The sequence below is a fragment of the Barbus barbus genome (assembly GCF_936440315.1).
Source record: "Barbus barbus genome assembly, chromosome: 17".
In the NCBI taxonomy this organism is placed as follows: Eukaryota; Metazoa; Chordata; class Actinopteri; order Cypriniformes; family Cyprinidae; genus Barbus; species Barbus barbus.
Window position 1 is genome coordinate 28,895,407 of NC_136745.1, and position 15,218 is coordinate 28,910,624.

Below are 15,218 nucleotides of genomic sequence, written 5' to 3' on the forward strand. Positions count from 1 at the left end.
TTTTACTAGAAAGGCCAAAGTAATTTTTATGCAGAACTTATGTATGCATGAATACAGCTCCCTACTTCTCCTCAATGTATGTTTTTCCAAACAGGATGTTCTCCCTGAGGGAATCGTTGAGGATCCAGGCCTGTTGAGCAACATATGCGAAGTCTCCGTTTACAGCTACTGAGCCGCCAAGAAGGGTCATCTAGACAGAAGGCGGAGAATCAGACCTATACATCTGCTTTCACCCTGCTGAGAGGACCAGCTGCTTTATGTCCAGGCTGCTTTATGATGGTTAAAGGGGTGGTTATAAAAAATAAAGGCTTTTCATTATTTACTGTTATTTTCTCAGTGGAGCTCATAAAGAGAAACACTCATGCTTTCTGTAAAACAACAGCTGTCAAGCTTCAAAAACCATAACAGTGTACCGTATGACTTGTATACTCCGCTTCCAAAGTCATACGGTAACTTTTTGTGAGAAAACAGACTGGAATTTAAGGCGTTATTCACTAATGATCGTCCCCAAATCAAAATGTGTCCTTTTCTATGTCTGTTGTGATTACATCCTTGATATAAATTAGTGCGATTATTATCGCGATTAATCTCATCCAAAATACATGTTTTTGTTCACATAGTATATGTGTGTGTACTGTGTATATTAATTATGTACGGTATATATAAATACACACACATGCATGCATATATTTAAGCAAAATATGTGAAGTTTACATGTTAAATATATTTATATATATTAAATGAATATAAATATAATCATATAAATACATGTAAATATTTAAAAATATATATACTGTATGTGTGTGTATTTATATACTAAATATACACAGTACACACAGATGTATTATGCAAATACAAACTGTTACTTTGGATGCAATTAATCGTTTCACAGCACTGATATAAATACATAAACCACAGAATTATCCATAAACAAAATGTTTTAACATGCACACTTACTGTTGAACGTTTAAGGTTGGTAACATTTTTAATAAACAAGTCTGTTATGCTCAGAAAGGATGCATTTATTTGATCAAAAAAAAAAAAAAAAAAATGAAATAATATTACAATTTAAAATAACTGTTTTCTATTTGAGTATATTGTAAAACGTAATTTATTGCTGTGATCAAATCTGTATTTTCAGCATCATTACGTCAGTCTTCAGTGTCACATGATCCTTCAGAAATCATTCTAATATACTGATTGGCTGCTCACGAAACATTTAAATTATTATTAATGCTGAAAACAGTTGTGCTGCTTAATATTATTGTGGAAACTGGGATATTTTTGCTTAAAGTATTCTTTGATTAATAGATGAAGCTCAAAAGAACAGCATTTATTGAAAATAGAAAAAAGTTTTCTAAAAACTTATAAAATGTTTTCACTGTCATTTTTGACCAGTGGAATGCATCCTTACGGAATATAAGTATTCATATCTTTCTTGCTTCAAAAACAAAACAAATAAACACCATTCTCACTGACCCCAATCTTTAGTACAGTAGTGTATGTAATTCCTCACCTGTCCAAGTAGAGCAGATAACAGCGAGCTCTTCCCACTGCCGACTCCACCACAAACCCCAACCAGCGACCGCTGGGTGTACGGCACAGAAAACAGGCCAGCAAATTACGTCACAGGTATTTTATGGAAGTAGAGTGAATTTAATTCTTGTTATGAAAAGTTCTGTAAATAAATGATGCTGCATGCAAGACTTGAGCTTCCCACGAAAACCTTGTTTTTGTCTGAATATAATGAGACATGTTGACCTTTGACACTGTGCTATGTAATGATGTATCACAGTACCTTCCGGATGCAGAGGTCTATGCGGTGCAGGGTTTTGTGCAGCGGAGGTCGGATGCTCTGTGTGGAGGAGATGGTGCTCTGTGGGCTCTCCTGCTCCATGTGTGTGAGGAGGTGCTTTGCATTGGGTTCCTCGCTCTTCCCTTTGCTGTCTTCTGTGGTGATGTACAAGCTCAGTTTCTCCCTCCTCAAAACTCTCTTCATGCCTCCTCTTTTCTGCTGGGCTCGGCTCTTTTTCCCCGGTGAGCCGTAGGTCTTCTCCCAGGCCAGTGTGGCGTCTTTAAACTCCACCGCATTATAGGGATCTTCCGTTTTGTTTGAGATCAGCTCCCTGTCCTCCATCATAAACAGCTTCTGTGGACGTAAGAGGAGGCATTTTAATGGAGAACCCTGAACTTGTTTATTAAACAATTCTCCCATACGAAAAAAATCAGTCATCATTTACTCACCATCATGTTGTTCCAAACCTGAATGACTTTCTGTGAACACTTAAGGATAAATACAGCAGACTATCCAGGCTCTTCCTTATAATAATTGTGAACGAGTACTGGGACTGTTAAAGGGAAAAATGATACTGTGGAAGCCAATGGGGACCATCAACTGTTTGGTTAACAACATTCTTCAAAATATGTTCTTTTATGTTCTTGTGTCTTTTGCAGCATCTCATACATTTTAAAACATAGTGTCAAGTAGGGTTGTGCCAATAGATGATATCTACGGTAGTTGATGCCTTTGACAATAGCAAGACAATTATTATTACTATTATCAGGCTAGTAATACTATCCAAGTAATATTAGGGCTTATTTGTTCCATCATTTCTTTTTCCGCGTTTTTACAGTGTTGTGCATTATAACCAATCACATACGATTATATTGGGTTTATGAATGCAATGGCCAATCAGAGGTGTTCAGATGAGTCATCGCTGAAACAGTGGAGTTTTGTTGTATGCTGACTGTATTCTGACTCACAAATTCTCTCATAAACAACAAAGTGCAGATGTACATGCAATGTTAATATAAGAGATTTATTCATCATACAATATAGACAGCTTCACTGATTATAACAGGAATGTTTTTAAAAGGCATAAACTCACGCTAGACTGAAGTCAGTGATGATGTTCTCTGATAATGTAAATGTGCTTTGCTCGTTTTCTGTGGCTGCTGTTTGAATAACTGAGGAAGTATGATTAGTAACTTACAATTTTTCTATTAAATTGTTATCAAGTTAAATACAAATTCAGTCACATTATAAACATAAGGCTAGAGTTGATTAAAATTCCGGTAATGAAAGTAAATAAATAAATTAGCATCATTATATCATGTATCGGTGATCTCAAAAGCTGACGATTAAATCTAAAAATCTAAAAAAAATAAACAAAAAAATAAAAAAAGGGTTGCATATGTGTTGATAAGCAAGATCTTCATCAGCATACAGTATGTGATATCTTTACTAAGATCTCAGTAAATGTTTATCTTGAAATATTACTAAAAATATAAAATGTATTACATTTACATTATAGAAATAATAGCAAAAAGACACATGTTCCTCATCCTGAAGGTGGATATTTTTAGAATGGCCTTTCAGCAAAGTTTGATCATGTTGATAATTTAGAAGACTTGATCCTGTAGGCTTTATAGGGTTAAATCATTTTTGGTGTTACACTATCGCACAGCTTCAGAAGATTTATATATGGGGCACTTTTATGACACATTTCTGGTGCTTTTTTTCATTTTTGAAGTCCCAGGCCCTATTTTTTCGTTGTATTGGAAAAGAGCTGTCTGGATGTCATTCAAATGTTCTCCTTTTTTTGTTCCACTGAAATTAATTCACATTTTAAATAACATGAGGGTGAGAAAATAGTGGCAGAAGAGTCATTTTTGGTTTGTTTGTGGATGTGTTTTTGACCTGAAATCGTTTCACGGCCACGGAGCCTTCGGATAAAGCACGCACCGCCAAGGGCGTGACCTTTAGAGCAAAGGTCATGGAGTTGAAAACGGCGACGATGGTGAAGGCCTGCAGGTTGTGACAGAAATGAAAACAGGTCTCTGTGAGTTCAAGTTCGGAGTTGTTTACGAGCCTCGGGCAGAAAGTGCAGAAATATAGCTGTACCTGTGCTGCGGTGAGATCATAGCCCAGAGCCATGTGAAGAGTGAAAGTGCACACGCTGGCTATCACCACCACCACTGGAGCCACACCCACCGTCAGGCTCTGAACACAGCCGGCCCACTCCAGGATCCCCCTCTCTTCTGATCGAACCTCTGGAGACACAACAGAGGAGACGTCAAAGAAGCAAGAGATGGTTTTCTGTTCAATGACTGCATTCACAGTCAGTTTTTGAGACTGACAACTGTACAACTAACAGGTGTGACTCTCTAAATGTCCTGGAGCTGCTTGCAGTCTAGTCTAGTCTTACAAGTTAGTCTTTCAGTCTTTTAGCCGAATCTGAAAATTAAAAGAGATTAATCCTTGGCTGACTTAACCTAGCTAGGTCAGACTAGTTTCTATTCATCATAGAAAGCTGAAATTCTACTCAGCTGTTTTCAACATAATAATAATAATATATATATTTTTTTGAGCAGCAAATCAGAATATTAGAATGATTTCTGAAAGATCATGTGACTGGAGTAATGATGCAAAAAAAATCAGCTTTGAAATCACAGGAATAAATTACATTTTAAAATATATTCAAATAGAAAACTGTTATTTTAAATAGTAAAATTATTTCAAAATTTTGAATCTCAAGTTTTTTGTGTGACAGTTAAATATATTGTAAATAAACTAAAAACAAAAACTATACAAATGAGTTTTGTCCTCAAATTGTTTCTTGTAACTCTTCCCTCTCAGTCACACACCTGGCTGAAATAATGCAGCTCATTATGTGGGCCTTTGTCTTCTCAGGTGTGAATCACAGCATTATTCATGATCATTCACACCTCCTCGCCTTATTTCAGTGACTTCAAAATTTTAGTTTTTCACTAACATAAATGTTGCTTACTCAAAAACTCAATCACGTACATACATGCTGCTCACATATTATTGTAGCCCGTGCAGTTTGTGCTGAATACAGTGTTATCAGGCTTTATATGTTCATAAGCAACTGAAAAAAGCACAAATATCAAGGCATGTCAAAACTTCTCCAGGGCCCCAAAACACCCTCAGACCCCAGAGGGTTTAGAAAAGGTGCTGTGTGTGATTTTTTAGACTGTATTAAAGCAAAAAACAAAAACAAACACCATAATAAGTCTGCAGATATTTAGGAAACATGTCAAGTTCACAAACTTGTTTCTCTGAAAAACAATGCTACAGCCAGTTATTCTACTTTGAAATGTATGTTCTGTGTCAGAATGTCTGTTTTTGTTTTGGTCTGTGTGACTCCGCCCACTGCCAGTTTAACCAATAGTATTTCGACGCCCCGGGTTGCCAGTTGGTGGAAAACACAGCATATTGCAGCCATGGAAGCGACCAAATGAACTGAGTCAGAGATTGCAGTTTCTACCCAACCTAAAAAGCCTCAGCATCCATCTAAAAAGCTCTGTGACCGGAGGAATATTAAAACACGGATAAATCAACAGAGTCAACACTGTCTGTTGTTGCATCTGGCAACCCACAACTTCTGGCAACTTCAGAAGACTTATGTGGACCACTTTTCTGATACATTTATTGTGCTTTTTGTCATTTTTGGATTCCTAGTTTTCATTAATTTAATTTTACAGAAAAAGAGCTGCCTGGACATTCTTTAAAATGTAAAAATTAATACAAATAAATTGAGCACACACTTATCTCAGTCCAAAAAAATGACATTTCTAATTTGCAATTTGCATTCTAATTTGCAAATGAAGATATAACGGCAGTCACTTCTAATGTATTAGTTATTATATTTTAAATACAAACAGAACCATATTTAACCCTCCAAACAAGACTGAAAACCTGCTGTCTGAATGTAGCCATATTGTGTTTCCATCCTACAACACAGTTTCTAATTTACACGAGCCACACTATGTTCAATCCAGCGACAACAGTGAGAAGTGCGACTGTAACGGAAGACAGATCATAATCATAAATGGGATGTTGCAGTAGACGGGGATGCTGAGGCGCTGGCTGGTGTCCAAGTGCCCCATTTCACCTCCCTCTGCTGCACTAATATTTGTCTCCCGACCGGCCGCAAGCTGGCACATTCATTCAGTGCCGCTCTCTGGCTTACAGCCAAAGTGTTTTGCTGCTGGTCTAAACAACCAGAAGCTCTGGAAACATTGCTGGATCTACATAATTCATATATATAGATGTTAATCTATGCTGGTTGTGATATTTTATTCATAAGTGCATGCAAAAAAAGCGTAAATAGAGGAAAGAAGGCCATGCATCCTTTTCCTCAGCTACATAACAGAGAATATCTGAAGCAAAAATGGATTACTGGAGCAGTACATCACAGTTTAAAGGGTTAAATGATCTGTTTTCGAAGTTTTTGAGCATTTAAGACACAACCTAAATAGTACTTGGCTGGATATTTTATATGTTATAAAATGGCATTCAGAGATTTTATTTTAAAGAAAGGATATACTAAAAATACTGTTCAAATTTAAGACAAATATTATATTAATATTCAATTTATAATAATAATATTTGATTTATGTCATGAGCTACACCTGATATCGCCATTAGATTTTTTTTTTAAGTGTGATTTTAATACTTTTTGATTTAAATACTTTTTAAGGCCACTCAAAATCAGAGTTTTGTTTGTTTTTTTAAATAAAATTTTACAATAAGGTTCCATTTGTTAACTATATTTAATTCATTAACTAACAATGAGCAATAAATGTTACAATATTTATTAATCTTTTTAATGTTAATAAAAATACAGCTGTTCATTGTTTGTACTTATTAGCTCAGGTCCATTAAATAATATTAAATCAAATTTTATAATGTATTATTAAATGTAGAGACTAAGATTAATAAATGCTTTAGAAGTATTTTCCATTGTTATTTTATGTTAACTAATGTGGCTAACTAATGTTAACAAATGAAACCTTACTGTAAAGTGTTACAGATTTTTTTTTTGTATAATATTATTATAATTTCACAATATTAACCACAATATCATTTAAAATCTTTCTGATATGCCTATTTGGTGCTATTTTCAATGTTGAAAACAGTTATGCTGCTTCATATTTTTGTAGAAGCCATAATATATATTATTTTTTAGGATTTTTTGATGAATAGAAAATTCAAAAGAGAGACATTTATTTGAAATAGAAATCTTTTGTAACATTATAAATGCCTTTACTCTCACTTATGATCAATTCATGCGTCATTGTTGAATAAAAGTATTAATTTCTTTAAAAATTCACAATTTTGACCGGTAGTATAGATCCACATCACGCAAATTGTTCTTATTTAACATTCAACAAAGTCAAACCGTCCCAAGTCATTATAGAAGAAAGAGTGTTAAATGCTTTTGTGAGTTAATCTGGAAGCTCAGCGACTCTCAGGACATTTCAGTGACGAAGGATTGAGGAAGGACAGAGCCAAGACAGCGGATTAGGAAACTTGTTCCTTTGAATGCAGTGCAAAGCCACAGAGATGATCCTTGGATTTCCATGGAGACTATGACATCTAAGCGCTCAGTCACCATCATTATACGCTCACTTCCTGTTTGGCTGAGTCAGTGTTGAGTGGGTGCAGTCGAGTGCTGTCTTACTTTGGATGTTGTTGGCAAACACCGTCTCCCAGCAGTACATCTTAATGAACTTCATGCAGCCCAGGATCTCGTTCATCAGCTGGACGCGCCGGTCCGTAACCACCACACACCTTTTACGGAAATACGCCGTCAAGCGAGAGGCCAGCATCTGCAGGAAATAATTCAAATGTGAAGAACGACCTGTACAGTCAGACACAAGGCTACAGTGTGTCCAGACTCAAATGGAAATCCCACGAGCACAATTATTAGTGCATGGACCAAGACAAGCATATAGTTTAAAAAGGAAAGACATTTTAGGTATCAATTTAGATTAGGGAACATTATTCAGTGTTAACTAGTTGCTTATATATGCGTGTTACTAGCATACTGGCTGTTTATTAGTAATTAAAAAAAGCACATATGTGACCCTGGACCACAAAACCAGTCATAAGGGTCAGTTATCAGCTGAAAGCTGAATAAATAAGCTTTCCATTGATGTATGGTTTGTTAGGATAGGACAATATCTGGCTATTTAACTATTTAAAGATCTGGAATCTGAGGGTGCAAATATTGATAAAATCGCCTTTAAAGTTGTCCAAATGAAGTCCTTATGCATATCACTAATCACCAATTAAGTTTTGATCTTTACTTAATATCCTAATGATTTTTGGCATAAAAGAAAAATGGATAATTTTGAGCCATACAATGTATTGTTGGCTATTGCTACAAATATACCTGTGCTACTTATGACTGGATTTGTGGTCCATGGTCACATATTAATGCATAACCGTATTCTAGATCCCTTAACCCTACCTAATACCTAAACATAACTAATACAACAACTACCTTACTTACTATTAATAAGCAGCAGTTTATTGAGGGAAAACTCTTAGTTAATAGAGAATTCTCTACTCTGTAACCACATTTTATTTATTTCTTCTGAAAATGACTGTTTTGCTAGAGAAAACTCTTCATTTGTTGCCAGAAGTCGTACTTTGAAGTTGCATGAATATGGATTTTGGTCTATCAAAAATGAGCCTGGTTCACTTGAATTAGATCCTGGAATGTTTTCCTGCAAAACCTTAATTTCTCTTCGGCTGAAAGTCATTCACACCTTGGAAGGCCTGGGCATGAGTAAATAATAAGGCCATTTTTTTAGCTATTACTTTAATGTGTCTCAAATCACAACTAAACTGCAGTTGGTGTCTGGTCTTGACAAGTCTCAGTCTAGTCAGGGTGGTCTTAAACCAGCAATCAATTTTAGGCTGGTTTAAGCAGGTCAGCAGCTGTTTTATTCACAATAAAGCACGGCTATGACTGTATCACTGCGCAACATAAACAATCAATAATATAGCCTCAAACCTGCTCAATGTTTGCATTTCAGCAAGATTAACTGTTTGTTATTTATTTAATATTACTGTATTTATTAGTTTTCTGTTTCAGGTATGATTCTGTATGTCCATATGTCCATCAATTTACACTGTTATGACACTTACAAACTCACGCTGTGCTCCAAATCAGTCTGTTTTAAACTAAAAGACGTTTTCTCATGCTGAGAGATAAGCAGATGTATGTGTGTGAGTAAATATCATATATTGTATTAAATTCTGTGAATGTGCGAGACTTCTAGTTCATTGCTGCTATAGGGAAAAAACAAGAAGAATAACTAAGTGCAGTAAAGCGTTCATAATTAAAATAATATGGTAAGAAACACCAGTGTGCAATATCAAGCGGCAAAACTAGATGTTTTGCACAGCTAAAATAGCTGGAAGCATATGAAACCGGAAGCCAGACACATTGAATTAATAAATGGCCATGGGAAAAATAAGGTGGATTCTGTGTTTTTATTTGAACTCTATTAGTTTATTCTCTCGCCCTTTACTGTTGCTGTCAGGAACTATTCTCTTTTGGTGTAAGGACACGATTTAACAAACTTTAAAATAGTAATATATCAATACATAAATGTTTTGTTTTAAACTTTTTCATTGTGGGTTAACCGGTTTATAAAAGCAATAAGGTACTCGAGGCGTGCTGTATTGTGAATAAATCACGGCTCAAGGGATTGCAGGCCTAACAATGCACTTCAGCCGTGACTTAGTCACAATACAGCACGGCCTCTCGTACCACATCACATAACACATGTCAGATCAAAAGTGAAAATGTTCAAATGTCTTTTGAGAAAATCACATGTCACAAGTCAAACGTGAGGAAAAAAGAGATTTGGGCCATTCAACAGCAGTAGGAACTTGGCCTCTGTGAAGGCTGTTCCTTTATTAAAGGGGTCATGATGCGATTTCAAGTTTCCTTTCTCTTTGGAGTGATACAAGCTGTTCATGCATAGATAAGATCCCTGAAGTTGCAAAGACTAAAGTCTCAAAACCAAAGAGATATTCTTTATCAAAGTTAAGACTCAACCACACCTTAAGACTCAACTCAACCACATGTCACGGTGTGGGAAGATTTGCAAAACACCGCCCAAATGTATACGCAAAGAAAGAAGGTGGAACTATTATCCAGCGCCATGTTGTGGAGACACTGTGTTTCATTGTGAAAGTGAAAGTACTATGTTTGGTCTTCCAACAGAGGACACAACTAGAAATCAGTGGATCAGTTGTATTTACAACACTGTTCCAGAACAGTTCAACCCAAATATTAGAGTGTGTGCAGCGCATTTTACAGAGGACTGTGTCCTAAACCTGGAAGAGTAGTCTACAATGCTGGCTTGCTCAAAGGCTGTTTCTATAAAGTGGGGCAATTCCAACTTTGCAAGGACAGTCTCTTCTGACTCACAGCCTGAGAGTATGTTTTCATATTTAAAGATTTTGTCACAGATGATTCAAACACGAGTTTTGAGCTGTGTAGAGTCTTATCTTACCATGGTGGGATAGAAGATGACAAAAATGGCCGATCCCACGAGTGCAGTCGGTCCTAAGAAATAGGCGGTGTATGACAGACCCAGAATCCCAACGAGAGGTCCTCCGGCCAGCAGACAGCCCACTGAGACGGCCTCGTACAGACGCTGTCCATCACTGGAGCAAATGTTTACCAGCTGAAAGAGTAACAGGATGAGTCACCCAAACTAAAACATGGCGCGCGTAACCTGCATCAGCCCTGGCACAGTGCATTAGCGTCATACAGCACTCAGGCCTCACAAACACAAGCCTAGTTTGGTTTTAAAGAGCCAAAAGGTCACATGCAAAAATGAGCTTAAACTACATAAAGTCCCGAACCCTCTCAGATGTTATGTTCCCCTTACATTCAAGTAAATAAGGCATGACCTGAGAAGCTGTTCGAAGCTTGTTTATAACAGTGCTGCTCCTAATGAATAGTTTAGTGTTTATTACGGTTCACCTCTCCTGTGCTGATGTCTTTAGTGCTGCGTAGTCGCAGGATCTTCTGGAAGGCGAAAGTGAGCGCGGCTCCCCGGAGGCGTGCGGCCGTGCGGTAGTTGACAGCCCACACTAAAGCCAGAGACCAGGAGCGTGTCAGCTCCATGAGGAAAATCCCGGCGACCAGAGCCAGGCCGTACACCAGCTTCACCTCTGCGCACTGAGAATACTCCAGCAGGGCTCGGACCAGCAGAGCCTGTGAATAACACCACACAACCAGGATGCTGAAAATTACATGAGGAGGGATTCAGAGGTGAGCTTTGAGGTTTAATGGTATCAGAACATCCTCTGATTTGCGCTGGGGTCGTGGGATCAACTGCTGCTCATAGGAAAACACTAGAAAACACTGAGTCTTTTTATATGTGACTATATTATTAATAATTATAATACAGATCTTGTACTGGATGCTAATTGGACAGCACTGTACAATTGTGCAGTGCATCGCATTGCTAAAAAAAACTGATTTCATAAATAAAGAAATTAATGAAATGAAAAAAAACAACAATAATAACTGAATTGGAACTGGATTAAAAAAAAAATCATTCATTTTTCAAATTGCTTTTATTCAGTAAGAACCAATTGAATTGTTTAAATATGACAGTAAAAGACATTTATAATATATATATATATTAAATAAATGCTGTTCTTTTGAACTTTCAATTAATAAAAAAAAAAAAAAAAAACACGAAATTTGAACTGGAAAATTAATTTGTCATTCAATCACTTTTCAAATTGTTCTTATGCCTCTGACCAAACACATTTTTCATTTTTTTGATCAAAAGCAATGGTGAATGACATTTATATATATAAAAAAAATACTTTAAATAAATCCTATTCTTTTGAACTTTATATTCATTTGTTTTTCAAATACTGAAAAACTAAACATATCACAGTTTGCACAAAAATATCAAGCAGCAAAATTTTCACAGTTCTATGGTTTTACTGTATTTTTTTTATCAAATAATGCAGCTTTGGTGAGCATTAGGGACTTGCAAAAACATAAAAATGTTAATAAAATCTTACCGACCCCCAAACTTTGAATGGTAGTGTTATTAAGCCAAAAATAATATTTGAGTATTTACTTGAAGCCATGGACAGGGGAAGTGAGGAAATATTTAATTTATGAAAAGAGCACTAAAATGTGCTGCAAATAAATGAACGAGCTGCTGAGACAATGGCTGACCCACGCAACACTAAACAAATCAACGCAAGGAAATAAGTGTGCTATTCTGTAACATGTAATCCCTGATAATGCTATTAAGCGAGTGCTGTCAGGGGCATGTGCGGCCTTGTGTGGGGAAATAAAATGAACAGCTGCGTTCCCAACAGCGTCACAGTGAGAAACTCCCAGCTAAATCCCCTCACAGTGAAACTAATAAAATCAAAAATGTGTGTGTTTTTTAGAAGAATTGTTTTAATCCAAACTCTAAATCACTCTGTTGAATAAAGATCTAAGCTCATTTGGCAACAGAAATAAAGCAGCAGGCAATAACTTGAATAATATGAATAACATGGACCATGGAAAATCCAGACACACGTCACAATCCTGTAGATTAATACTAGTTTGAAGTACGAGAAGGCATGAAAAATCTCTGGCTTATTTTACGATTTTAATTTTGAGCCTACACAAGCTGCTGATATAATCTCTCTACTGATCCCTTGAATATAAAACTGTTCATAAATGTGTGCAGGTATGTTTATGAAGCAGGAAAGTGCTGAACCATCACAGTGTTCATGCGCCGTTAAAGGGACAGTTCATCCATGAATTATGAAAATGTAATTATTTTTGCACTAGGGGTGAGCAATATGGCCAAATATTATCCCAATATTTTCCCCATAACATACAATATCATTATTTATAACTGTATTCATTTACCATTAATGGGGTTTGTTAGACCTTGAGAACGAATGTAAAGATAGTTTGTTTGTTCCCAATTAAATGCCACAGAGCTTTTAGTTTAGGGCCCCATGACATCTGCTTTATTTTCCACTAAATTCAGTTTTCCATTTTATTGATTATTTTTCACCCTGGATTCTCTGTTTTATGATTCAGTACAAATTTCTCATAAAAATGGTGTCTAATTAAATGAATTAATAACTTTACTAAAATGTGATAAAATTAAAACAATGCATTTTTATTTTTTGTCAAATAAGATGCTGCACAACAGCGCTGTATAACTGTATACATTTTTATTTTTTAAATCCTTGGTTGTATGAAATTCTTTAAAAATACTAGTATTATTATTACTTTGAGAATTATATTTTAGTATATAATAGTAATAATTTCTGTAATAATGTCTTCTAGTTAAAATAGACTTATATTTTGACGGGTTGTCGTGAAGGTCTTTGGCTGATGATACAGGAGACAACTTTTTGAGCAATATTGCTTGGGCATTTTCCCATTGAGAATGGTAACAAATTTCTATCTGGATATTTTAGATGGGTCGCGGGCCCTGTGTCTCACCTGAATGCCAGATGACGGCAACATTTCTCAAAGTTGTACAGCAACATTGCTCAAAAAGTTGCCCAGTGTATCATCAGCCAGTTTTACTTTCAGTGTCAGTGTGTATTTGACAATAGTTTTTTTCTCAAATGAAACTCTGTAAAGCTCCTGAAGTGACTCTCGGAGCAGCTCTGAAGATGAAGTTTATGTATTCATGTCCTCATATATCAACATAAATTTTATTGGGATCTTGATATCATACAGTTTATCCCAGTTTATATTTGCCCTGTTTTGTCACCCCAAACGTGTAAAACTTGATTTCTTTCGTGACACACACAGAAAATCTTCATTCAACAATGATTCATAATGATTGCTGGCTGTCAAGCTCAGAAGAACTATTGCATCAGAAGACTTAAATATAATGCACACATCATAATGATTTTTTATGTCTCAATAATGCTTTTTGTCCTCTTGGTTCTTTTAATTGAACTATCCCATTAAAACAAACAGTTAGGGTCTGGACAGCAGAAGCAGGTCAAAGGTCAGCATGCAACCCAACACTTATGTCAAAAGGAAAATGAGGACAACTCACAGGTCCAACAAATCCAGCCACCATGGTGATGAGCAGGGAGAAGATGGCCACCAGCATACGGGTCTGACAGAACCTCCAGAACACCCGGTACAGAGACGCCCCGTCCTTCCCCCGCCGCTTGAGCTCCTCCTGCCACAGCCACTCCAGTCTGAATGATGCAGTACCAAACACAGAGTGTTTTAAACTACAGCACACGCATCTGGACTGTTAGTGTTACATGAAGAACTGGGTACATCTTTACTAAAATCTTTTATTAAAGGGATAGTGCACCCATCTTTTACTCAGCCTCAAGTTTCTCTCTTCTGTTGAACACAAGATGAGATTTTGTAGAATGTTTCGAAGAAACAGTTTCTGGTAGCCTTCGACTTCTATGATATAGTATATCAAAACCAATGCAAGTCAATGGCTTCCAGCAACTACAGTATTTGGTTACAAAATATCACCTTTTTTGAAAAAATATACAGGTTTGTAACAACTTGAGGGTGAGTAAATGATGACAAAAATTTAATTTCTTGATGAATTATCTCTTTAACTTGAGGTTAATGACTGTATTCAAGTACATTACGATTTTTTTGTCAGTAATGTAATTACGATTATGCATTATAGGTAATGTATTGTGACTACTTTTGGATTACTTTTAAATTACTATTGACATAACTTGTTTATAGGGGGACTTCAAGTAAATATTTTATGTCAATGTGGTTCGACTGACAACGAGTTTGGAAATACCTACATCACGCACGCACACACACACACACACACACACACACACACACACACACACACACACACACACACACACACACAATAAATAAATAAATAAAAAAAGAAGTAGGGAGAATCTAAGAATCATGAATAATTAGCTGCCATTGTGTGAATAATTTGCAATCATGCAATCCATAAAAAAAGTAACTGTAATCTGATTATGAGCATTTTAAAATATAATATAATCTAACTACAAGTACTTAATTTTTTGCTACATAACCCAGATTACATGTAATGAGTTGCTACCCAGCACTACTCGCACTCATCTGCACTGTGAAAAAAAAGAAAAAAAGAAAGTTGAGCCAACTTAAAATTTGAAGGCAACAAGCTTCAGCAGATTTTTGAATTCTCTCAATTTATTTTTCTAGGAGATTCTCAACTTTTTGTCGAATAAATTTAAAACAACAAGGTAAGAAAACTCGAAAATCTGCTGAAGCTGGTTAAAATTTTAAGTTGGCTCAACTTTTTTTTTTTTTATAGTGTGCCTCCACTTTTGAGTGAAACACCAGCATCAAAATATCCAGTCAACAACCAATGCATAGAACCATCATTTTGTTTCT

At 36.0% G+C, this 15,218-nt stretch overlaps 1 protein-coding gene across 1 annotated transcript in view; it reads right to left on the minus strand.

The window, feature by feature from the left end:
* LOC306883702 (ATP-binding cassette sub-family C member 5-like) overlaps nt 1–15,218 on the minus strand; it is a 45,849-nt gene that overhangs the window by 21,652 nt on the left and 8,979 nt on the right. The window contains exons 4-12 of the mRNA XM_079439113.1: nt 13,894–14,041; nt 10,821–11,054; nt 10,345–10,518; nt 7,491–7,638; nt 3,905–4,053; nt 3,701–3,808; nt 1,799–2,149; nt 1,517–1,588; nt 66–190 (exon numbers count right to left, since the gene is read on the minus strand). Of these exons, the coding sequence (XP_079295239.1) occupies nt 66–190; nt 1,517–1,588; nt 1,799–2,149; nt 3,701–3,808; nt 3,905–4,053; nt 7,491–7,638; nt 10,345–10,518; nt 10,821–11,054; nt 13,894–14,041 (1,509 nt within the window). The remainder of the gene's footprint in view (nt 1–65; nt 191–1,516; nt 1,589–1,798; nt 2,150–3,700; nt 3,809–3,904; nt 4,054–7,490; nt 7,639–10,344; nt 10,519–10,820; nt 11,055–13,893; nt 14,042–15,218) is intronic.